The following is a 26,219-nucleotide window of genomic DNA, read 5'->3' as shown; positions in this document are numbered from 1 at the left end:
GAATAGTTACCGTATTTTTAAGAGTATAAGACCCACCGGAATATAAGACCCACCAAGGTTTTCCAAGGTTTTGAAGAGGCAATTTTAAAAAAAAAAGTTTTTGCACTTTGCAAACCTCCAAAAAATGGCCCATTTTTGCAAAAACATGCTCTTTTTTTTTTTTTTTTTTAAGGGCAAGAATAGCCCTTAGGAGGCTTGTAGAGTGCTCCGGGGGTGGGTGGGCAAAAATGAGCAAAAAAACCACCTCCGTTTTTTGCAAAAAAAAAAGCCCATTTTTTGGTCCAAAAAAGGGCATGCATAGCCTTTAGGAAGCTTATAGCGTGCTTCTGGGGGCTGGTGGGGCAAATTAAGCAAAAAATGGCCCATTTTTTTGCTCATTTCTGCCCTCCCCAGCCCCCAAGAGCTCTCTGAAAGCCTTCTAAAAGCTATGCATGGGCATTTTAGTGAAGGGGGCAGGGTTTGGGGAGGCAAAAGATGCTGTATTCAGTGCATAAGATGCACCCAGATTTTCAGCCTCTTTTTTGTGGGGGGAGGTGCATCTTATACTCTGAAAAATATGGTATAATGTAGTCGCTTTTCAGACAAGAGAGAAATTTTAAAGTTCAAATAGGATTATACTATAAGAGCACCTGGAATTATGTTGAAAGGGTTGTCAGCATACTGTCAGTATGCAAGCTTGAAGACATACTTGTTCTTCAAAACATCTGCTATAGAGTTACAGAAGTGTATATAATTAAACTCTTATCAATGTGATTGCTCCTATCCTTGGGAAGTAATAACTTACCATCGCTCTGAAGATCTGCATATACAAATATACCCTCAATCTCTGCCTTGGGAAATACTCTACTGAAGAAACAGAAGAGAAGACTGAGAAGATTTGAAAATGGATTTTATCTATGATATTTCAAAGACACAAAAGGCTCCCAAATTAACATTTTAGCCCATCTTGAATAAACCCAACTATAACTATCTATATTGAACATATTGCTGCTGAAAGTAATTACAATACACAGAGATATCCAGTAAATATGCTTGAAAATTGTCATAATTTCCGTTTGCATACTAAAATACATTCCTATAATAATGTGTTGTAAAGTAGATTTAATTCAGACTAAATTAATGCTATGTTAAAAATACTAAGAATTTATTGAATAATCTGGAAATTAATTTGTCCTAGCCATACTCATATACAATACTTAATAAATTACAGTATTATGCCTCAACTTCCTTCAGAAGCTGTGAGGAATTCAGAGAATTCATGTGGTAAAGTCTCAGAGAAAAATCCAGACACATAAATCCAGACTGTGTTAACTCATTATCTCTCTGGATTTCATTTTAAACTCTTATTTAGACATAATACTTAATGGAATATCAAAATAGCTGCTAAGGCATGATAATGGTTATGCCTTTTTTAAAAGAATAGAATAGAATTCTTTATTGGCCAAGTGTGATTGGACACACAAGGAATTTATCTTTGGTGCTATGCTCTTAGTGTACATAAAAAGGCAAGATACATTCGTCAAGAATCATAATGTACATTACTTAATGATAGTCATAGGGTACAAATAAGCCATCAGGAAACAACCTCAATATAAATCGTTAAGGATACAAGAAACAAAGTTACAGTCATGGGGTCATAAGTGAGAGAGATGGGTGATAAGAACAATGAGAAGATTAATAGTAATAGTAATGCAGCCTTAGTGAATAGTTTGACAGAGTTGAGGGTATATCTTTAAAGTATATCTTCAGTATGATAGCATTTAACATATGTCCAATATGCTGAACATTTTAAAATATTTTCGAAAACTATTTTTAGAACCTAGAATGAGGAAGAATACAAAAGGAAATGGTCCCAATGAAGTTTTATTGTTTATACATCTCCCTTCTTTTGATTTTTACAGGATTAGCATTTTTGGTCTACATCTCATAGAATATTGAGATTCAAGGTATTATCAAGAAAATCAAATAATATGTTCCTTTTTATTTTGACTCAGTTGCTCAAATCCCTAAAATATTGTTATGAATAAAAGTTACAAATCTTCAAGGAGTATATACAAAAACTGATTTGTTTTGTTAATGGGGAAAAGAGGTGGGGAAGAAAGGAGATGTTTGCTTTTTAAAAGTTCCGCTGAAATTTTAAAAACTACAAACAAACCAGATTAAAACAAACAAGCTATCAACTATGGATTCAAAGCATCCTTATCCTATTATATACTCTGACTCAGTTCTTACTTACATGTTCTATCTATTTCTTCTTTCTATTTCTTTACACATGTATACGATAATGACATACGTTCCAAACAGCAGATTTGAAACCAAGCTTAATTAACCTTGCCTAATAGTCTACTTCAGCTTTCTGTAATCTGTATATCTGTTGTGTTACATTTGAATTGAATTGAATTGAATTTATTGCATTTATATGCCGCCCTTTTCCCCGAAGGGGACTCAGGGAGGCTCACAATCCAAGTCAGGGAAGGGGGTACAGATAAGGGATAAAAAAGACGAATAGAACAATACACAATTTAAAAGCACACAACAACCATACCATTCGAGGGGGGGGGGCAAAAGCTCTTTAGCCCCAGGCCTGTCGGAACAGCCAGGTTTTAAGGGCTTTGCGGAAGGCCTGGAGGGTGGTGAGGGTTCGAATCTCCACGGGGAGCCCGTTCCAGAGGGTCGGAGCAGCCACAGAGAAGGCTCTCCTCCGGGTAGTCGCCAGTCGGCATTGGCCGGCGGATGGAATTCGGAGGAGGCCTAATCTGTGGGATCTAATCGGTCTATTGGAGGTAATTGGCAGCAGGCGATCTCTCAAGTACCCAGGTCCAATACCATGAAGGGCTTTATAAGTTCCCATCTTTCCCAGAAAACATATTCACAATATGAACATTTCACTGTTCTGTTTCATCAGACTATTTGTCTAATTTATAAACACATTAAAAGAATAATGTTAGTATTTCCTGACTAGTAATAACCCTCCATAACCTGATACATGTACTTTTTAGTTGGAAGTGTGATCAATTTAATTTTTTAAAAGAAAGTTGGTATTTTACCATTGAGCTATATATACATTAATGTATTACACAAGTACCATTAAAAAAATCTTGTTAATATAAACTACAAAATATTGTGAAATTATCTCATGCTTTATCTTGGGTATGTCTAGATAAGAAATCTCTGTATAAATGAAGCCTGGAAAATTGCTGACAGTTTCACTGTACAAAATCAGATAATCAATGACCTGACCTGACCTGTCATATGTTCTTATGTTCCTGTTTTATTATAGCACAAAACCATTATTTAATGGCAATATGTGCAAAGTGGATATGTTAATTTTTTATTTGATTCCTTATTTTTAGTTGCAAAGTTTTTGACTAAGGGTGTTTCTCAACTGTGGCAATATGGAGATGTGTGGAGTTCCCCCCAGAATTCCCCAGTTAGCAGTCCATCCATTTTCAAATTGTCAGGGTTAATAAACTTTGGTGTAGACTAATTCTCACTCTTTTTCTGATATTATGCCAATGATAACACAGCCATCAAGCCTCTCTTAGGCCATCTTCTTGTGCCTAGGCCATCTTCTACAATGTCAGAAATTGTTTCTCAAAGTGTGAAAAAGGCTAAAGTTTAGTGCACACTCTATGTTGAATCATCTTTATTCATTGGCATAATATAATAATTTGCTTCTGCAAAGATTAAAAGGAATTAGAATGATTAAAAACCAAAAAGTTGAATAGTAGAAACAAAACAAAACTTGGAAAACATTCTTAGATGTGTTTGATTTACATACATATTGACACACAGTTTTCTATTCCAAAGATCCCTTTGGAAAAGCTCGTAAATTAATTAGCTCAGCTCTTGGAAACTTCACACCCTTTCTTTTACAATTTTCTTCCCTCTAACATCTCATTGTCCATCATATAATTAGGCTTCCCTAAATGTGATAGCCTCCCTCCTTTGTCCTTGACTCTTTCTCCCTGCAAATATAGAGTTGTACCAGTGTTTGCAAACCAAATATTTTGGCACAAGTAAGAGGGGAAGCCTCCATCTGTTTCAATTCATATTTGTGCTTTTCCAAAGCCACATTCAGTCCCTCTATCCTGTTTCTATGATATCATTTATTTTTCCATTTAAGCCCTTAGGATTTTGTTTCATGCTATATGATTTAGTTAGGAAATACATATTGAATATTATGACTTCATGATACCTTATAACCACTGGGTCTGATTAGAGATGAATGTTACAAAGCTAAATCAGAATAAGGGTACATTTTGCATGTCATCAATTTAAGTGGTGATCAGGAAACACTTTTGCTGTCTCTTACAATATTTTTACAGTTGTTGAATTGTAATGGTGTGTGAACATGTATTTGGGAGACATGGGAGAGAGCTACATGGGGAAAACCATGCAAAAGATTTATCAGCCCATAGAAGAAGAAGGGATGTGAGAAACATTTCCTTTCTTGGTTTTCCACCGAGCAAAAGAAAGGGAGAAATACTTTCAATTAAAATTCCATTATTGTAATAATAATTTAATTTGTCAATAAAGATAGGGTGAGTACCTGGATGTCTAAACTACCTCCAAGGATTAATATGAATTCTAATAATACCTCAGTTTTATTGAAATTCCTGCCTCCTTCTGAGCTGTGTTTGCCAAAGTCAATATTTCATAGATATTGATTGAAAATGATTAATACATTGTTAATATTTGGTTTATAATTTTGTTTCTTATTATAGGTATTATGATTATCCCCTCATTATATTCACATATAAAATGTACTCTTTTTAATCAGGAATTATTCCTCATGGTGATGAACCAAAGTGAATACCATAAACATGAGGCAGGTAGAAATTGAATAAAACTAAGCTGTAATTCTCAAGAGACAATATAATAATTTGCATGTACATCACACCATTAGAAAATAAGGACCAATATTCCAGTGTCTGCTCAAGAGAAGTCTTGGAAAATTGTTTATTTACTACTTTTAACTACATATTTAGTTGCAAATATGATCTATAGAATAGACCAGTGTTTTTCAACCACTGTGCCGCGGCACACTAGTGTGCCGTGACATAGTGTAAGGTGTGCCGTGGGAAAATTACTTTATATATAGTCAATATAGGCACAGAGTTAAAATTTTTTAACATTTTCTAATGGTGGTGTGCCTCGTGATTTTTTTCATGAAAAAAGTGTGCCTTTGCACAAAAAAGGTTGAAAAACACTGGAATAGACAACTATTCCTTTATAGCAAATAAATCATCTCTAGCATTCCTAACTAAGAAAGAGAGGAAAGAAACAGTGCTGAATAAGCATCTCTATGAATATGCAAAGATAATTTCAAGAGCAAAGTACACCTGATATAGGATTAATCCTTGAAGATAATACAGATTTCACTGTATTGACACACAGACAAGACAAGGAAGAAGTGAGGGATGAAGTGTCTACACTTTCTTCCTTGGACCCTGGTGACATTATTGACAATTTTTGGGAAAAACTATGGATCTGATTCTGATGAAAAAAATAGACCCAGAAGGAACATTAATCAGGCACAGTGAGTACCATTCTTGACATTTTAATTACAGATTGCTTAAATTCATATAGATACAGAAAAACGTTGTCACAGGAATAGAACAAATTATGTAGCTTCATTAAAGTTTCTTTACAATGTGTTCTTCCCTTTGACATATCAGGCCTCGTATGTCATCCGAAGGGGGCAATTTAGTCTTCCACACTGGCACTGCCAAGAATATTGAGTTCAGAACTGGATCACAAGGCAGAATAAAACTTAATGAAGAAGACCTTGCTGATGTTTTTAATCAGGTAATGATTTGGATCTGTTGTTTACAATGTTATTTATTACTATCTAAATGCAATTCTTCAAAGGGGATTCAGAAAATCAGATTTAAACATGTTGACACATGATTATTCATATACATTCCCATCAATGATATACTGTTTTCTAAAGATATTATCTAAAGAAGTTTTTAATCTGGTCCCAGATTAAATAATTTCATCCCAAAGTAGGATAATCCATAGATTTTATTTATTTTTATAATTCCTATATTATTTTTCAAAGAATACAGTTACTGAAAGGAGTCCAGTGCATAACGAGAACAATTATTTCAGACATTATATTTCTGTATTTAAAATAGTTATAACCTGCTGTATATCAAATTTCTCAGAATATATTATATTGATAACTAAAGATAAGAGCTACAATATCTCCAAACCATATAGATAACAAACATGCAGGATGTTTCCATTGGCAGTAAAATATATTGCCTGCAACAATAAATTGATTGAACAAGACTTTGTTATGAAGTGTCTCAGTTATTTCAAATAATACCCTTCAATGTGGTTTTATTTTGCTTTGACTAAGCCATCACTTTTCTGCTTTGCTTATACTATATCTTTATCTATCTATATATCTATCTATCTCTACACACACACACACACACACACACACACACACACACACACACACCTGGCTACAGATTCTTGAGGTCCTTTGATATGTGGCAGCCATATCAGTAAGTATCCAGACCACAGATTTGCTCTCTCATATGATACAGTCTTTATACATTTATTAGCCCTGATTACTGTTATTTTGGCAGGCAGCCACAATAGACCAATGCAAGACCAATACTAGGCTCATGAAAATTGTACAGTTTGTATGTCTCATGAATTTTTCAGCATAGGCCAGTGATTAAAAATTGTCATAGAAAGATGAAATAAGGTTTTGTATTTTATTTATTCTTCCAGTCACTGTTACTTTAATTATAGGGCTCTGCTATGTCATTCAATATTTACCATGTTCAGAAATGCAATGCCTAAGTATATGATGACCTAATGCCAGTAGTGGCTGGCCAAGAGTTCATGTTTTTGCTGTGGTAGTTCAACTCCCATTGCAAAACATAACTACCTTCCCAACAAAACACTTGTCAGATTTCAAAAGCCTGCCCAGCTGGGATGCCTGATAGCAGCCACTAGAACAGTGGTTCTCAACCTTCCCAATGCTGTGACACTTAAATACAGTTCCTCATGTTGTGGTGACCCCCCAACCATAAAATTGGTGTCTCGGTTCCTAAGATCATCGAAAATATGTGTTTTCCGATGGTTTTAGGCGGCCCCTGTGAAAGGGTCGTTCGACCCCCAAAGGGGTCCCGACCCACATGTTGAGAACCACTGCACTAGAAGGATAAGAAACAGTAGAGGCAATAGCATGGTAGAATTGAAAACAAACTCTTCATAATAGCCTAATTATATTGGGTGTTGAATCAACTATCTGGAGTCTTACGTTTTTTAACTAATGGTGTTTAATACTAAAAAGCATGTTATGAAATCTCCTGACTTGTATGGCAACTCAGAAATGCCTTTATATAGAAATATAGTAAATATATATCCTAGTTTAGAAAAGAGATGCCAGCTATGTTAGAAAAGTCTCTATAGTTGGTAAAACAGCACAAGAAAATCAAAAATTTCCTTCTTCTCCTCCTCTCCCCCACTCCCTCCCAACTGTCTGGATTAGTCCCTGCAGTTTTCTTGGCAAAGTTTTTCAGAAGTGGTTTGTAATTGTCTCCTTCCGAGGGTCAAGAGAGAGTTGATCAGCAGGCTTTGTTTCTAAGGTGTAATTAAAAATCCAGTCTCCTGGATTCTAGCCAAGTGACTTAAGCGTTACACCAATTGGATCTTTGTCTTTTGTTACAATCCAGAAATCTGTAGAATCTTCAGGGACTCTGCCCCCAGGGTGAAGTTACTCAAGAGTTTCTCAGGGTATATATAATCTCTGTTTTAGCCAATGTTAGTGTTACAACCCTTTCTCCCCCCCCCCACTCTTTCTCTGAATCATACCCAAATATTGTAAAATAGGGGGATTTTGCAGTATTCCCTTCATTTGAACACCTTAGGGAGTGGGGTAGAGTGCTAGACCTCCTCCTACTGATCTACTTCAATGGAACTATTCCACCTTTCATGCATTTGGTCAGTAGGCCTTTGTATGTGTAGTGATATACGTGTGGCTTAGAGTTTCTCACTCAAGACTGGCAGCTTGATGCCTCATCCATTTTTAATACATGAACTGATCATGTGGGTCTTTCTGCCTCGAGTGGAACTCAATGGAACATTGTTTGCAAATACATCATTCGAAAGAGGACACCTAGCAGAAGCAATCCCTAAAAACAGCAGAACCTATAAAGAGTAAGAAACAGCGTGTTTCCTTCTTCCTGGACAGAGTTCTCTTCATTCACTGAGAATTATGTTTGCTGAATTTTATAAGCATTTGAGAATTGTTTATTCCTCCTCTTTCTAAATATAGATCCAAAGGAATAAAGATGAAATTGTAGAACTAAAAAGACTCACCAGCATACCTCTCAATGTTTCTAGTGAGATCATCCAGCTTCAATCCCAGGTATTTTTAAAATATCTCTTATGTATCATATTGTTTTCATAGATTTTCACGGGTGTAGGTAATACAAACACGAAGCTGAAAATACCAGCCTGAAGATGGCAAGTGAGACCTCGCCAAAACGTTGCCAAAACAATCTCAATCTTACACGGGAAAAGACCCGAATACAGCAAGACCAGCATACCTACATTCGTGAAAATCTACAAATACATACATACATACATACATACATACATACATACATACATACATACACACACACACACACACACACACACACACACACACACACACACACAAACACACACACTGTGTTTCCCTGCAAATATGACATGTTCTGAAAATAAGGCCATGCCACATTTTTTGGTGGGCAAAAATATAAGCCCCCTCCTGAAAATAAGCCTCCAAGCCACGGGAACCGGGGGGGGGGGGCAAAGGTGCTCACGTTGCTTGGTGCCTTCAGGATACTGTTAGGTCGATGAGTGACGCTGGGCCCAGCTGGAGAGGAGGGATGCCAGGCGGCTGCTCTCTTGTGAGCAGGCTCCCTAAGAACTGGGCACAGCGTCAGGGACAAACAGCTCTGTTGCATTGTTGCAGCAGCACAACACAGCAGCCATGAGGTAACCACGCTCATGAACAGCCGCCTGGCAAACCTCCTTTCTAGCCGGACACAGTGCCATTCACTAACCTTGGGGTATTCTGAAGGCACCAAGCTGCAGGAGCTGGGGGTGGGGAACAGGTGCTCACACAGCTTGGTGCCCCTAAGTCAGTGAATGGTGCTCTGCATCGCTAGAGAGGGGAGTTGCACAAGCAGCTGTTCCGCTCCCTGCTTGCGCGCCTCCCAGCCTCACCATGCCCTGGCCCAGTTCCCCCTGCAGGGCAAGGGACCACCCCCACCCCCACTGCCCCTGCCATCCCAGCATGGCTTCTTCTGTGGCTTCCAAACCCCAGAGGTAGGCTGCCAAGTCTTCTGGCAATGGCCGCTCTGGGAATATGCTCTATGTGTGACTGGGGAAAGAAAATGCATACACACACCCCTGAAATAAACACTTGGCCTTATTTTTGGGGAGGTCTTATTATTTTTGAGTGTGTGTGTGTGTGTGTGTGTGTGTGTACATACACAGTATATGTATATATGCTTGTTTAATTTGCTGTCCTGCAATCCTGCAAAATAGTTTTTATGTCCTGGTTGAAAATCCTACATTTTATGCCACACAAAGAGTAGCCTATGATATCTATCAATTTATATATATATATATATATATATATATATATATATATATATATATAGATAGATAGATAGATAGATAGATAGATAGATAGATAGATAGATAGATAGATAGATAGATAGATAGATACATTTATTTATTTATTTATTTATTTATTTGCCATAGTTGATCTATAAAGAATAAAATCAATTTTAACTACTACTTTTAACTACTTTAACAATACAAAGATGTATTGTTTGAATTACCACTAACTGTAAATTTTGAAAAGAGAATAATTCATTGCTTGTTAATGGGTTCATGTCTGAACCATTGGATGGGGGTTGGGACCGGTACTACTTTAAATATGAAGAAGTACACCTCATGTTGATGGGGAAGTAGAATCTGATGGGCACTGAAGTGCTAAAAGGATTGCGTAGCCTATTCTGGATTCAACTTTAGTAAAGGAGAATGGACCATTTAATTATTTTGAAATATCAACACCTACAATTAATGCAGTAAAATAAATCTTTCTTAAATATAATGTATTTTTTAAAACTCTGGAAATACTAAAATTCTCAAAGCAGATTCTGCTGAAATAGTACGCTAAGTCAGTTAGAATTCGATCTGAAAATATTCATAAAAGTTACATAAATATAACGTAGAAAATTTGCATTTACAAAAAAGTTTGTGCTATGGGATGTAGGTGCTTTATTAAAATTAGAAATTGGACAGAACAGAGTAATATATTATGGTGGCAACAAATAGATTTATGCTAATCTATATGCCATACTTTTTCTGCTGCAGATTGTGAATATTGAAGACCGACTTCATAGTCTTGAGACGGTGAGTAACATAATGTACACCTTTTATGTACTTGGGGGTTAATTAATTGCAAGAAGTAATAATGCTAAAAGAATGATTTTATTTTTGTTTTATGTTTTGTTCCAGACCTTCCTAAAAAAAGCCTGTAATAGCAACCCTTGCCAGAATTCTGGAACCTGCATAAACCTATTAGATGCTTTCTTTTGTCTTTGTCCCAACAATTGGCAGGTAAGGTTCTTAGTATTGCAATGTATAAAATGCACTTTGCACCAACACTTTGCACTACACAAGAGCCATTCCAGTGGAATCAGTCTATCTTATAAAAGGAAATTGGAAACTAGTTAAAAGAGAGCTTGTATGGCCATGCAACAGAATAACATGGTGCAGGAGATATTTGCCAATAGGGCAGACTAGGCAAAATTATAAGTTGCCATAGATATTAAGAGAATTACAAATTACACAATCTATTCATCCACCTTAGGCAGTGGAGGCAGAACATCTATTATCCAGGTTGTGAAATTCCATTGCTCTTCTAGCCAGCTTCTACATTCTCTCCTTGATCTCAGGCATAATTTGTCTTGGTCCAGACTAATTGCCATATACCTTAACTTAGTCTGAATAATTATTTCTCCAGATTTTTAGACTGAGGTCTTCCTGTTCATTTGCCATTTGAGATCTTTCTCTTGGAGATGCCAGGAGTTGAAGTGGGATTTTTGGCATGCCAATTTGTATTCTGCTATTGAGCTCCATAATCTTCCCTTGCATTTAATACCTGACATCTGAAAATCTGATTATTTTGAAAAGTGCTGTATACCAAGGATAGTTATAAGGAAATTACTTAGTGATGGAATCCTTAGGTATTGAAAATGCATATGCTAGCCAGCCCAAGAATTTTCAATTGCTTACATTTGTTTGTGTTGTGATGATTCTTCGTTGAAAAATATACAGAAGAGGGCGGTTTAGGAAAAATGGAAGGAGGGAGCAGAAATTATCGATTTCCCCAGGTACAAAATTACAGTTTAATTCGTGCAGACAAACCTTTTTAAAAAAATAATTAGGAATATATATTAGTCATCTAATGTTGCAGCAGCAGCTTAATTACCACACAAATGGTCCTATATATGGTATATTTTCAGTATATCTAATATCAATTTTTTTAGGGCTAACTGTATCTGAGCTAATTTTTAAAAGAGTTTTATGCTTTTTTACAATATTCCTATGCTTTGAATTAAATGAAAATGCCCTGTACCTCAATGAACAAGGAAGGTGCTTATGCTTATGTTTATAAAGGAAGCATTACAGTGGAAAGCTGGATATTCCAAACCAGTCTTTTTTCACCTTGACAGCTTTAAAATGTGTGGATTTTGACTGCCAGAATTCTGCTGGCTTAAGAATTCTTGGAGATGAAATTTACATATCAAATTTGCCAAAATTAAGAAACATTACTTTATTCCTTGAAATTTTATATTATATATTGGCTTGATGCACACATTTTAATCACTGATTTACTTGGAGAATAACCTGTGCTTCTCTTATCAGGGACCAGATTGTTCTGTTGATGTTAATGAATGCCAGGTTTATGAAGGAACATCCTTAGGATGCCAGAATGGAGCAACATGTGTAAATAACCCAGGGAATTACAGGTAATTCTAATGATCTTATGGGAAGTCTTTTGTATAACACTTTTAAGTGCCACTTTTGTATGAGAAAACATCTGTCCTAGTCAAGGGAACAGATGGATAGGAAGATAACAAATAGATAGATGGCTTTTCTAGGCCCTTCATAGTAGGACAGGTTCATGTTGCAAATCTCAAACTATATGATTTTACCTTTTCACCATATACTGTAGGTCGTTCTTGATTTATGACAGTAATTGAGATCACAATTTAAGAAGCAGGTTATGAGAGTCATAACTGTCACACGTGATTTTAAAACCTTTTTTTTGCAGGAGTCATTAAGTGAACACAATGGTCATTAAGCAAACACCATAGTCATTAAGCAAATCCATTGTTTACCATGGGATATTTTTTGCTGGAAACAATAAATTAACATTGTTTTTTTTAATGCTGTAAATCATGATCATAGAGTACTAGCTGTACATTTTTGGCTTGATTTATAAACTCACTAGTTACAGTATGGTGCAACGGGGCCGGGTGCCCATCACTGAACATGTGCAGCGTGCACATGTGTACTTACTGCCCGCAAAGCTCCACGATGCCTCTGGGACACTCCAGCTGCTCGGCCGAGCGTCGTGCAGGTGCCGTACGCTGCGTATGTGGAAGCCCCAAAAACTTCAAATACTGGTAAGGAGTGCGGGTGGATGGATGGGCCCTCCGATGCACCGTACCGGAGCGGTACCTGGTGCTCCCGGAAGGCACCAGTACGCCCATACCGGGGCGTACCTGTCATAATCCACCATTGTCCTGAGGTCATGTGATCACCTTTTGTAAACTTCTGACAAGCAAAGTCAAAGCCCAATTCACTTAACTACTGTGTTACTAACTTAACAACTGCATTGATTTACTTAATTGTAGCAAAGAAAGTTGTAAAATGGGGCAAAACTCACTTAATACACATCTAACTTAGCAACAAAAAAATTGAGCTCAGTTGTGGCTGTAAGTCAAGGACTACCTACATATGTAGAAAAACAAAGAAAAAAATTCAACTCTTCAACAATAAATAAATGGTCTCTCTTTATGTTCTCAGCCGTGCCCACTATTTTCCAGAAAAACATTTGAGTTATCCTTTTTTCTTCAGGCAGGTCACCAAAATCTGTTCGTGATCTTGTTCATTAGTCATGATTCATTTGATTTGAGTTTTGATTTAAAAAGAAACTGGCTTATAAAACTTCCTAACAAAACCTTTCCAATGAAAACCATTTTTTTGCTTGACATTGGAAAATTATACTTAATAATAGCTTTTAAAATAATGTATCTTTACAAATACCAAACTGACATTCTTTTTGTTTTAGAAAATTTGTCATAGCTTAAAAGTTTTTAAGTTTAGATCAACATATACTCAGAGATTCTTTTTGGGAGTGTTATTCAGAGGTTTTCAATGCTTTCAGTTTTAAAATTAAGATCCCTTACAATAAGAAAACTGTAGAACACTGTTTGATCCATCAATCTCCGTTTTAAGTCTTCTAGTGAGGGATAACTTACTGAATAAAATAATATATGAATAAAACCGTGTGAGTGTCAGTGTAAGTCTCTGTCTCTCTCTGTTTCTCTCTGTGTCTCTGTGTGTGTGTGTGAGAGAGAGAGAGGGGGGGGAGGGAGGGAGGAAGAGAGGGAGGGAGAGGGAAGGAGAGAGAGAGAGAGAGAGAGAGAGAGAGAGAGAGAGAGAGAGAGAGAGAGAGAGAGAGAGAGAGAGAGAGAGACTGACTGACTCATATTGGTAGAAGCTGGAACAACCAATAAATTATTAAATGCCACAAGTGGATGAAGCCCCACTTTTTTCCTCAAAATTATTTTTCTTCCTGGAATTATTTTTCTTCTATCCCTTGTTTTTCTCTTCTCCCCTCCCCACAACCCAGGAAAAGCTTGTTTGCTAAATCAATTTTTATTAGAAGATTAAACTGACCTTTTTCAGAGGCTTTTGAAACTGGGTGAAAAATAGCATGAAAGTTGGCCAAGTTCCTCTTTCTGTTTAGATAATTGTGTCAAACTCCAAGCAGCTGTGCAAGATCAAGGAAGCAAGACTTCACTGAGTTATCTTTAATCCTACATTAGGGCAAATACTGAATCTTGGAAGCTGTTCTAGGATTTCGAGATCTTCATTCATAATAATAATAAAGAGCCAAGGTGGCGCAGTGGTTAAATGGAGCACTGCAGGCTACTTCAGCTGACTGCAGTTCTGCAGTTCGGCTGTTCAAATCTAACCGGCTCAGGGTTGACTCAGCCTTCCATCCTTCCGAGGTGGATAAAATGAGGACCCAGATTGTTGTGGGGGCAATATGCTGAACTCTGTAAAACCGCTTAGAGAGGGCTGAAAGCCCTATGAAGCGGTATATAAGTCTAACTGCTAAAATAAGGTGAAGATTCTTTGAATAAAACACTTCTTTCCAAGCTTCCTATAGGTTGTGTTTCTGTTTATGAGATACCAGCTGACTTACTTACTGTCTCTTGATTATTCCTGCTCTCTTCTATTTGTTTCACAGCCTCCCCACAATTGTTTCACAGCCTCACCACAATTCAATAAATTGAATCAGGGATTCAAATTATTCTTACTATCAAAGTGAATTTACTAATGCTCATCTACGGCCAACATCTTATAATTTTAATCAGATTAGATCCAGCTTCTGTCTCCTGTAGTAGCAAAAAGTCCTTTCTTATTCTTTTCTGTGGGACTCTCCATCATTAATTACTAATAGTAATTTTAATTTATTATAGTGTCTAAAACTTATTTCTGTATGAAGAACCAGCTTTGTTATTCTTCTCTGAATATGTTTTAGTTCATCATCTTTTTTAAAATCCTAAACATGATGCAGTACTCCAAATGTGTTACCTCTCATGAAAAAAAAAATGGTCTAACAGTAGTAGCTATTATGTATGAGAGTTCTATACAGATAGTCCTTGAGATATGTCCATAATGGAGGCTGCCCATTATGGTTGAATATCATGTCAGTTGTTAGGTGAAACATCCCACCTAATGCCCCCTCCATCCCTGCTCCTTCTGATGAAATATTGGGGAATGCAGGTCGCTAAACAGAACATGGGGTTCTTCCTGGGTGGGATTGGAGGCCTAATAAAGGTCCTGGCCCACCTATGGCCTCCTCACTTCCCAAATGCCCTTTGTTCCACTTCCCTCACCTTGGGTTCCAGCAGGTCTTTTCCCACTACCACTGAGTCCTCCCAGGCCTTATGCCTGATTCACACCCCATCAGACCAAACGTCTTTCTCCTCAATTTCTGAAGAACTCTAAAGCTTTCCAGGGCACTGGAATAACTTCCTTCTTTGTGCGGCCACATTGTTCCACAAAAGCGGCAGCCACATTTGGGTAACTGCCATGAAGCCCATTCTGCTGCATTATCAAAGTCTGCACAATTCTGCAGAAAGTTTCTACATTCAGAAGCTTCCTACAGCACTGTGCAGGGCTCTCTAAGGCAGCAAAATGAAGCGCATTTAGAACGCTCTTGTGCATACTGGGGCCATGTGATCTGCCCTCCTTCTACAACATGAGGTCCAAGGAGCTTGGACATCATGTTTGAAAAGTTAAGTACGAGATATGATGGGTGTGTGTGTGCGGGGGGGGGGGGAAGTCCTGGTGTGTAGGGTTGCAGTGAGTGGGAATGGGTAAAAAGAGGCAATGGGTATTGCAGCAATCTTGTGCTAGATTGTAAGGACAAACGATTGCAGAACCAGTGCAGCTGTCATAACTTGGAAATCAGGTCCTACGTAGCTTTTGGATGGTCTGTTGTACGTAATTTGGAGCATTCATTAAGTGGCTTGTTGTATCTCAAGTACTACCTGTATCCAGGGAAACTCGTGTAGCTTATTTCCAGATGTTGGACATAGAATAAGCATGGATAGTATTGTCTGTACTTTCTCTGAAGGATTGCTGTTTGAGGCATAATTTGGGCCTAGAAACTGGATGGACATTTGATCTTTATTATTTTAGGTGGCAAAAGAATTGTAAATCTTGAACTGGGGATTCTTCAAAGCAACAGAATGAAGACAGCTCTAAAAGTAAAACACATGCCATAACATATGTAGTAGTAGTAGGAGCAATGCAGAAAAAAACGAAAAGACTCATTAAAGAATAAATCTATTGCAACACAACTTGCACTGAGTCATAGCTTCCCTAAAGTTCATACAATCAGTGATGGCTTTATGAAACCCTGAGCTTTATACATACAGGACCATAAAATTACAGGTTTACAAAATTGGAAAGGACTTAGAAACTGCGTTGCTCAGCTTTATGCTCAGTGTAAAGTATCAAATGCAGAATGTTGTTATAGCATCTCAGAGAAAAAATTTTTAGTCTCTGCTTAAACATTTAACCATTAATATTTAAACACAGATGAAATCTCCTGAAAAGACTCTTTAGGACATGCAGAATAGATGATGTAAAAATATTTTAGTTTTAGTTTTACATGAACATATTTGAATATATAATTTCTAGATTGATGGCAGACTCCACCTTCCCCCACTGGCTCTCCACCCATCCATTTTTTGTGATCATATTGATGTATTATTCTTGTTGTGTTCTTTTGTCATTGTTTATTTTACTGTTCTATTACTATACTTCTGTTCTCCTTATGCTTTTTTCATTTTCCATTCTGTCAATTGCTATAAGCTGCTTAGAATAGCTCAATGGTGATATAGTTAGCAAATATATTTACCAAATATTAATAAATTTAACAAATCATATTTTGTTCTCATATAAGCATTCATATGTTCTCTTATAATTTCATGTTACTTTGTCATTATCAGCCAATTTAATAAATCAATTAATCATTGGAAAATCAATGAGATAAATTGCAAGCTGTTTTGTACAAGGGAATTGATCCAGAGGTGGTATTCAACGAGTTCTGACCAGTTCTGGAGAACTGGTAGTGGAACTTTTGAGTAGTTCAGAGAACCAGTAACTGGAGTAGGTTTCAGCTGGTATGGACCTGTATGGGCGTACCGGTTGGTGAAATTTAGCATGCCTTCCCATACCCATTCTTCCGGAGTCCCCGTACCAGAATCCTCACCTCCTGTTCTTTCTTTGGCTGTTGGACAAGCCCGCGTGGCATGCGCTGCCCTCTTCTCTTTGGCAGCCACCTCGTTACCAATAAAGGTGTGGGGAATCCATGCAGAGGGAGGAAATCACATGGATTCCCACCACCTTCATTGGAAATGAGGCGGCTGTCAGAGAAGAGGGCAGTGCATGCTATGTGGGCTTGTGCAACAGCCAAAGAAGGAACAGGAGGTGAGGATTCATTGGACAAGTCCACGGGCATGCGCTGATCTCTTCTCTGACAGCCGCCTTGTTTCCAATGAAGGTGGTGGGGAATCCATGTGGAATGGAGGGAGAGTGAGAGAAAAAAAGAGAGAGACAAGTATAGAAATAGAAAGAAAAAGAAAGAAAGAAAGAAAGAGAAGGAAGGAAGGAAGGAAGGAAAAGAAAGAAAAAGAAAGTGGGAGAAACAGATGAAAGAAAGAAAGGTAGAAAAAGACAAAAGACAAAAGAAAGGAAGGAAGGAAAGAAGGAAGGAAAGAAGGAAAACTTATGACCACAATTGAGCCCAAAATTTTGGTTGCTAAGCAAGTGAGTTTCACTACATTTTACAAGTTGGCCACACCTACCCAGTCACATGACCACCAGCCACTCCAACAAAACAAGCCACACCCACAGAATAGGTTCTAAAAAAATTGAAACCCACCACTGACCGGTAAATACCACTTCTGACTGGCCCTGCTCCCATCTATTCTCTGTCTCCGGAGTCCCAGCTGATTGGGAGGGAATGGAGATTTTGCAGTATCTTTCTCCTGCCATGCCCACCAAGCCACAGCCACAGAATGTTAGAAAAAAATTTGAATCCAATCACTGAACTGATCCAATTATTTCCAATCAGTTTCATATACATTACCACATAGGTCCATTCAACTCTGTCACTCTATCAACCTGCATTTTAAATTTATTCTTCTACATATATTCTTCTGATAAAATATGTAAAATTTTGTTTTTAAACTAATTATATTACAATATTTGGAAACTTGAAGGTAACTGTTTTTTATTATTTAAAAGTGATAAAAGCCAAAATACTTCACTATGTCTGGTTTTTTTCACTCATATGAAAGAGACCACATTCTAGCTGGGAAAACATTATTGTGTTTCCGAAGTGAGCCGTGGGAGGAGTAACACATGGGTATTAACCCAGGCCTTTTGCCCTGGAGACTGAGGTAAATCTTGAGGCCACACCTCTGTTCCTCCTTCTGACTTCCCAGATTAACCTCAGTCTCTGGCCCAGAAGGAGTGTTTACTGACTCTCCCTTCACTTCAAAGACTTAGGTATTTTTATTACAGGTTTTTTTCTACTTTTTACCTTTTTTCATCTTTTCATCTGCTGGATTGCTGCACCACTCCTCTGCCATGCTCAGCACTGCTAGGTCCCAAGCCCCGCTGCTTGCTAGCATGCGTGAGCGCCCCAAGCAACCGGATGGTCGCGTAAGAGGGGAAGGAAGCCCTCACACCGCGTGGTGCAATAGAAACGGCTGCGCGGCCCCCAGAAGGCCGACAAAGATCAGCGGAGGACCAGGGATCCATCGGAGATCGCCCTAACACGCCCCAGCTCCAGGAGGAGATCAGGCCGCAGATCAGCGGCCGCCATCTTGCCTGCCGCCATCTTGAGCACATGAGTGAATGTGTGACCGGCATTCTCCTACGGACACCGAGAGCACTCTAAAAGCACCGCCAAAGCCAGAAGAGGCTTCTTCAAAGACCAACTCTGCCGGTAATCCGGGGAGGTCTCCAGAGCGGTGTCTGCCAGCGACTCAGGCCGCGGTGGCAGGAAGAGGAAGAGCATGGACTCAGTGCCAGAAGGCTGAATCCACCAGATTGAAGCTGATTGAAAGAGAGAGGAGGTTGGTCGTCAGCACAACTGTAAGTACTATGGCAGAAGTGGCGAGGAGCAGGGATGCTAGGCCCAGATCCCCAGGGGGTGCGGATCTGGACGAGGGGACCTCCGGGGGGCTTCCCCAGTTCCCAGAGGGAGGTCCCCAGCCAAGACAGGCAACTCCAGGGCCCATAGGAAGGCAACCTCTGAGAAGGAAGTTAGGATCACCAGGGCTTCTGCTAGGAGGTTTAGGGCAACCACCAGTCCCTCCCCCTCCAGATCCCGCTCTCCCCGCAGGCTTCCAGCTCTGGATGAGGCCCTGGCGGCATCCCCAGGTTCCCCAAGGGTTCAGGCAGAGGGCATAGCTCTCTATCACCCCCCTTATCGCCTGCTAATACATCTGAGCCTAGGGGTGAGCTTTTTGGGTGCAGGGCACCCAGTCCAGCCAGGCATCGGTTGGCACCACAATCCCCTGAACCCAGGGATTACTTACAGCTTCCAGAGCTCCATCCTTCACTGCATGAGCTTCCCTGAAGCTTTCAGGAGGTGCTAGCCAGGGCCATAGCCCAGGGGATTGTTTCTGTGATAAAGCACCAGCCCCACAGCTCCAGGAGTAGGTCTTCCCGGGACCAGTTCAGAGGTCACCAGGATCGCTCCATGGCATCTGCTGCCAGAGGGGCAGATCGCCTTCTCCCTCCACCGCTAGTGAGGCTTCGGAATTAGAGGAGGGAGAATTGAAGGAGGTGGGGTTTTCTGAAGACGAGGATGCTCAGGCACCTGAGGCCCCCAACATCGCTGGTCATTTTCCCCCTCCTTGTTTAGCTCCTTACTTCATAAGGCCAGGGCCACAGCAGACCTGGTCCACCCCCCAGATCCCACGCCTGCGACTGCCACATCTAGCACTAGCAGGGGTAACAAAAAGGGGGCCTTCCATAGACCTCCGGTGGAGAAGGAGGAGATTCCTACTCCAGGTATGTTTCTAGAGGTGCTTAAATCCCAGTGGGTTAAGCCAAGTTCATTTCCCAATCCGGGGGGCAATGAGCGGAGGTTCTATAATCTTAATTCTACCTTTGCCCAAAGTGGGCAATCTGGTTGCCATTTTAGCTTCACCATCAGCTGTGGTCACTGGAGACATCACCAACTGCCTTAAGGAGGAAGATAAGAAAGCGGACATCGTGTTGCGTAAGTCATTCCAAGCAATAACCTGGGCCATTATGGCAGCTTCTTCTGCATCCTTTTTTCAATAGGTCTACAGTGCTGTGGCTGGAACAGCTGAGGGACAGGACTCCGGCCACAGAGGTATGCCTGCTGCAAGACATCTCTAAGGTGCTGGCAGCCACACAGTTCTCAGCAGATGCCACCCTGGATGCAGTTAAGTATGCTTCTCGAGCATTGTCATCCTCGGTGGTGTCTAGGTGCCTGCTGTGGTTGTGCCACTGGCAGGCGGAGTTCCGGGCTAAATGGCACCTAGTAGGAGCAGACTACACCAGGGACAAGCTTTTTGGGACTGCGCTGGACCCTATCCTGGACAAGAATAAGTGGCTATGACCAGAAGGCCAGATCACCGGCATGCTCTGTACCCCAGGAGAACTTCTTACCCCCCGCCTGAATCGGACACCCAGAACCAGAAGTACCAGAACCCCAGGTTCCATAGACAGGGGGATAGGCAGTTTCCTAGAGACAGGTTCAGGGGCAGCAGCAAGGCAAGCGGCCCTTTCGAGGAGGAGGTGGTCGCCCATTCTGCAGGTTCAAGTGATCCGTTTGTGGATCACCCCATTGGCGGTCGCCTCTCCCTTTTTGCGGATGCCTGGGAGCGCGTCACTTTGGACGAGTGGATCTTCTAGACTGTTAACCTCGGGTTACAGCTGGAGTTCCACTCACAACCCCCCAATAGGTTCCGTACCTTCGCCCCCTCCACTGATCCGACCAAATGGGCTCTTAAGGCAAAGGCCATCAAACACCTATTAGATATCAAGGCCATTGAGAGGGTCCCAGAGGGGGAGAAAGGTGCCGGATTCTACTCGAACCTGTTTTCGGTGCCCAAGAGTTCAGGGGGGTGGAGAGCCATCCTGGATCTTAAACTGCTCAATTTCAGGGTGGTCTACCGCAGATGCAAGATGGCCTCTCTGAAATCCATCTTAGAAGGCATCCGACAGGCGATTTTTTGGCCTCCATCAAGCTCACGGAGGCCTACCTTCACATCAGAATCGCCCCAGAACATCGTAGGTTCCTCAGATTCTCCCATGAGGGCAATATAGAGCCCTTCCCTTTGGGCTGGCTTCAGCCCCAGGACCTTTACCAAGGTGCTGGCCGCGGCCGCGGGGCACCTGCGAGCCTTTCCAGTCTGACTTTTCTGTTATTTGGATGACATCCTTGTCCTAGCCAGGTCCCCAGAGACTGCCAGGAAGTACCTGGGGCTCACCATTGACACTCTCAGGTCCATGGGATTCTCTATCAACCTAGAGAAGAGGCAGCTGGTCCCATCTACCAGGCTCCAGCACCTAGGATCCATTATAGATTCGGTGTCTGGGGAGGTTTTTCTGTCCCTGGACCGAAAGGACAGCATTGTGCAGCTCATCCATGAAATTCGCAAATTACGCTCTATTCCTGTAGTTCTTCTTTCCAGGCTCCTTGGGAAATTCATTTCTTGTATAGGGATCGTGCCTTGGGCCCACCTATAAGTCAGGGAGCTCCAGTGGTTCCTGCTTCCATACCAGAGAGCCAGGACGAGCGATGCCAACTTCAAGGTTCGAGTGTCACCCCAAGTGCTGCTCTCACTCTGTTGGTGGCTGACTCCAGCATTAGACAAAGGATCCCTCTTCAAGGAGCCAGCAAGGAAGGTATTCACTATGGACGCGAGCCTTTTGGCTGGGGAGCACATCTGGAGGCCCAGATAACCTAGGGCCGCTGGACTCCAACAGACTTGCGCAACAAGATAAACTGGTTGGAGCTCAGGGCCATCCATCTGGCCCTACATCACTTCAAGACCACGGTGACCGGTCACCACATCCTGGTCCTGACGGACAACGTGGCAGCCAAAGTCCACGGGAACAGGCAAGGGTGCACCCACTCCAAGGCCCTTCGCGATGAGGCCCTCTGATTGGGGAACTGGGCAGAGGCATCTGCAGTCCATCAGAGCGGAACACATTTCCGGGACAGAGAACTAGCAAGTGGATTGGCTCAGCAGGGAGATGATCGACAACAGAGAGTGGCAGCTCCATCCCAGCATCTTCCTGCAGATTTGCGAGAGGTTCGGGCGCCCGACGGTGGACCTCTTTGCAACCACAGCAAATGCTCAGCTGCTGAGATTTATATTGAGATTCCTGTCCAGGGGAGCCATGGACACGGACACCCTTCAATGCAGATGGCCACCAGGTCTTCTCTATGCCTTTCTTCCCCTTCCCCTCGTTCTCAGGATTTTGAGGAAGTTAGTGTCAGAAGGAGCAGAAATGATTCTAGTGGCTCCCTTCTGGCCACGCCGTCCCTGGCTAGCAGACCTGGTGGAGTTGTCCTCAGCTCCCCACTGGAGGATTCCCCCGGGGGAGGTGTCCCTGCACCAGAGATCTCTGGAGCATCTGGATCCAGAATGGCTCCATCTGACCGTCTGGCGATTGAGCGGGAACAGCTGAGAAGGGCACACTTTTCCACGAGGGTCATTAAGACCGTCGAGGTGTCCAGAAGGCAGTCCACCACTCATATCTACAACACTTCCTGGGTCGCATTCGCGGACTGCTGTCAAGCTAGGGACATCGTCCCAGCTTCAGCTTCTGTGCCCCAGGTTCTGGACTTCCTACAGGAAGGTCTGGAAAAAGATCTGGCCCCCAGCACCCTTAGGAGACAAGTCTCTGCTCTTTCCACAGTCCTGGGGGGTGGTGGAGGGACCACCCTTCTCCCAACATCTGGTCCTAAGGTGATTCCTTAAGGGAGTAGCAAATCTGAAACCTCCAGTGGTCCATCGATTCCCTACTTAGGACCTACCTATGGTCCTCTAGGCATTGACGGAGGCACTATTTGAACCCCTGAAGGAAGTTTCCTTACAATTCCTGATCCTTAAGGTCGTCTTCCTGGTTGCCATTATCTCAGCCAGGAGAGTATCTGAGATCAATGCTCTTTCCAGCAGAGCTGACCTCTGCACCTTTCTAGAGAACCGGGTCATCCTCAGACTAGACCCTGCATTCATGCCCAAGGTCAATTCTCCCTTCCACAGGGCCTTAGAGATAGTTCTGCCGGACTTCTGTCCACAGCCCTCCAGGGATAGGGAAAGATCTTGGCACAGGTTGGACATCAGAAGACCCTTGCGTATCTATCTAAAGCACACGGTGCCATTTAGGCATTCAGAAGACCTCTTTGTATCCTTTCAGCCATCCACCTGGGGAGCCAAGGTTTCCCTGGCCACCATTAGCAGGTGGATCAGAGCGGCCATCTCACAGGCCTATGAGGCCACCCAGGCTCCCATAGAGGAGATCTGCCGGGCTGCTGCCTGGTCTTTTCCCTCACATTTCATTAGGCATTACCGGCTAGATGCTTACGCCTCCATGGAAGCAGCCTTTGGTAGGAGAGTTCTGCAGGGAGTCCTAGACTCTCGAGGGGCTCAGGCCCATTGATCCGTCCCTAGGACATCTTGCTTTGGTACTCCTCCCACGCCTCACTTCGGAAACTGGCAGTTGGTCTTATCTGAACTGCATGTTTAGAAGAAGGCGTGGGAGGAGTCACTTCTCCTCATTTTTAGGGCGCACCGCGCCAGGGGTCTGAGTTAGTTCAGTGGTCAGGCAGGGCCAGGCAGGAAGGATGTGTGCTTGTGCTGTCTCTGTCCCTTCCTTCCAGTTGCTCTGCTACGAACCATCGGTTAATCTGGGAGGTCACAAGGAGGAACGGAGGTGTGGCCTTAAGATTTACCTCAGTCTCCAGGGCAAAAGGGCTGGGTTAATACCCATGTGTTACTCCTCCCACACCTTCTTCTAAACATGCAGTTCAGGTAAGACCAACTGCCATTCTATCAAATAGGAATTTTCTCTAATAATATAATATTTCATTTCAAGGTGTAAAAATTAGAAACAGAAAAAATATCAAGTCGTCATGCTTAATGATGTGATGATTTGCTTAATGGCCACAATCAAAAACTGATCACTGGCGTAGTTAAGTCAGGAGTGATCATGTGATGTTGCAATTGCAACATTTAGTGATAGAGTAACTGGCTCCAAATGTGGGTAGTAAGTGAGGACTATTTGTAATATAAACATAATGTAAAAATGATGAATGTGCCTGAGTCAAAATGTTAGATTGGACACATAAAAGGAATATTTATATTAATTCATTATTTTCCTTTCAAAAGTTGCATTTGTACACCAGAAACATATGGACAGTACTGCATAACAAAATTTGATGATTGTCAAGGAAGATCCTCTCTTCTCTGTGGGCATGGGGTTTGTGTGGATGGAAACAGAGAACAGCTCCACCAGGTAAGCAAGAGAAGCCTTGTATCAAGAGTAGATACCAGCCAGGAATACTTTATTAGGGATTTTTGCAGTATGTGAGTTGTACTCAATTGCTGAAATAGTTTTTTTCCCAAAACTTTGAAATACACAGCAGTGCAGTTGCTGTACATCCAATTTCCTGGATGTAAGTCTCTTTTTTTTTTCAAATGCCTTTTCAGTTCTACTGAAGATTCCATTAGCTGTGGAACTTAAATCAAAATTAATCTTAGCTAGCTTGGGAATAATAAAATTTGATTTATATTTATTTAGTTAAACATTTAGCAGCAACATTTTCTTAGAATACTGTGCTCAGCATCCTTCATCAACATAAGAAAAAGTGGAAGTGGAAGAAGGAATCTTCAGTGAAGATCACCATTGGCAGAAGGTATCTCTGCCTGATTGTCGAGGATCTCTGTCTTCCATCACCATGAGGATGGATATGTGTTATCACACTCCACCTTATTCCAAAATTCCCCTGATTTTCTTAGTAGCATTTGGGGAATGTTATGCAGACTGCTGGAGGAAAGGCGGGACAGGAAATTTTGCTTTCAGAAATTGTCTTCTGTAGGCTACCATCCTGCTGTATGAAGAATTCCACAGTTGTCACTATATTTTAGCAATGTTTTATATGTATATTTTCTTATTAATTTAACATTTCCCATTTTTTTAATTGCTACAAAATGAACAGCATCCATACTTTGTTTAAAAGATATGTCTCCAAAATGCTTTGATCTCTTTACAGCAATATCTTACTTGTCCTTGTAATAACTATAGTTGCCATTTTGTAACAGAGGTGATTTCAAAGAATATCACCATACTATTTGCTGTGTAGTAGAATCCAGACTTTGTCTTCATGATTGCACTTATGTTTGGATTAGGAACCCATTTGATAGCCTGAAAGTCTGTGAATGAGCAACTTTTATTTACCTGCTTCTTTAGATTATAATTACATAGTTTGCCAAAAATAAATCAGCTAATGTTCAGATTGGTGTGTTTCTTACTGCAGGTTTGAGATGTATTTGTTGTTCTACCTCTGTTTAGGTTCATTTCGTGATTACCCATTATTTTCTACCTTTTACAGAGAAAATTATGGGTTTTCTTTTTCTGACATGATAACAATCTTTCACTGCGAGTAAGCATTAAGCTTTAATTGTTGGAGGGAGGAACAGAAAACCTGAGGAAATAAGATAAACTGAAATTGCATCAACAATTTTGACATGTCAGAGTCCAGAAGAATGGCTTGGTAAATGTAACAGTGCAATTGAAGTAACTCTTTTAGGAACATTCATAGTTATTTTCATGTTTACCTTATTTTAACCTGGCAGCCAAATTATACTTGCATCTGTGATGATGGCTGGATGTCGCCTCCAGGGAGCCTTGCTTGCACTGCTGACATTGATGAATGCAGCTTCCCGAACCCACCTTGTTCCGTGAATCCTCCTGTACGGTGTATCAACATGCCAGGCTTTTATTTCTGCGATTCTTGTCCAGCAGGTCAGCAGTATTTCATAAATGTCCTCTCATTTGTTTCCCAGGGGGATTAACATTGGCATTACAAGGAGTTTCATGGAACCATCATCTTCCCACCCTTCTTTCTGAGATGCTGTTTTCAAACTTTATATTGCTTTATTTGGGGTATTTTACTATTAAAAATAGTAGCTCTCTATATGAGAATCATAGAGAAGCCGTGGCTCAGTAGCTAAGAAGCTGAGCTTGTTGATCAGAAAGGTTGGCGGTTCAGTGGTTCAAATCCCTAGTACCGCGTAATGGAGTGAGCT

At 41.0% G+C, this 26,219-nt stretch overlaps 1 protein-coding gene across 1 annotated transcript in view; it reads left to right on the top strand.

The window, feature by feature from the left end:
- Positions 1–5,404: 5,404 nt before the first annotated feature.
- The window catches only part of CUBN (cubilin), a 172,166-nt gene continuing 151,351 nt past the window's right edge, over positions 5,405–26,219 (top strand). Inside the window, 8 exon segments of the mRNA XM_087714360.1 lie at positions 5,405–5,542; positions 5,682–5,811; positions 8,306–8,398; positions 10,408–10,446; positions 10,552–10,653; positions 11,965–12,068; positions 24,300–24,426; positions 25,767–25,935. Coding sequence (XP_087570486.1) covers positions 5,424–5,542; positions 5,682–5,811; positions 8,306–8,398; positions 10,408–10,446; positions 10,552–10,653; positions 11,965–12,068; positions 24,300–24,426; positions 25,767–25,935 — 883 coding nt within the window. The 5' untranslated portion in view covers positions 5,405–5,423.

Source organism: Thamnophis sirtalis, unplaced genomic scaffold, assembly GCF_051295495.1.
Source record: "Thamnophis sirtalis isolate CommonGarterSnake01/CBP01778 unplaced genomic scaffold, rThaSir2_p1.2 scaffold_4, whole genome shotgun sequence".
NCBI classification, from domain to species: domain Eukaryota; kingdom Metazoa; phylum Chordata; class Lepidosauria; order Squamata; family Natricidae; genus Thamnophis; species Thamnophis sirtalis.
The sequence above is the reverse complement of the archived record's forward strand: the minus strand, read 5'-3'. Positions and strand labels throughout refer to the sequence as shown.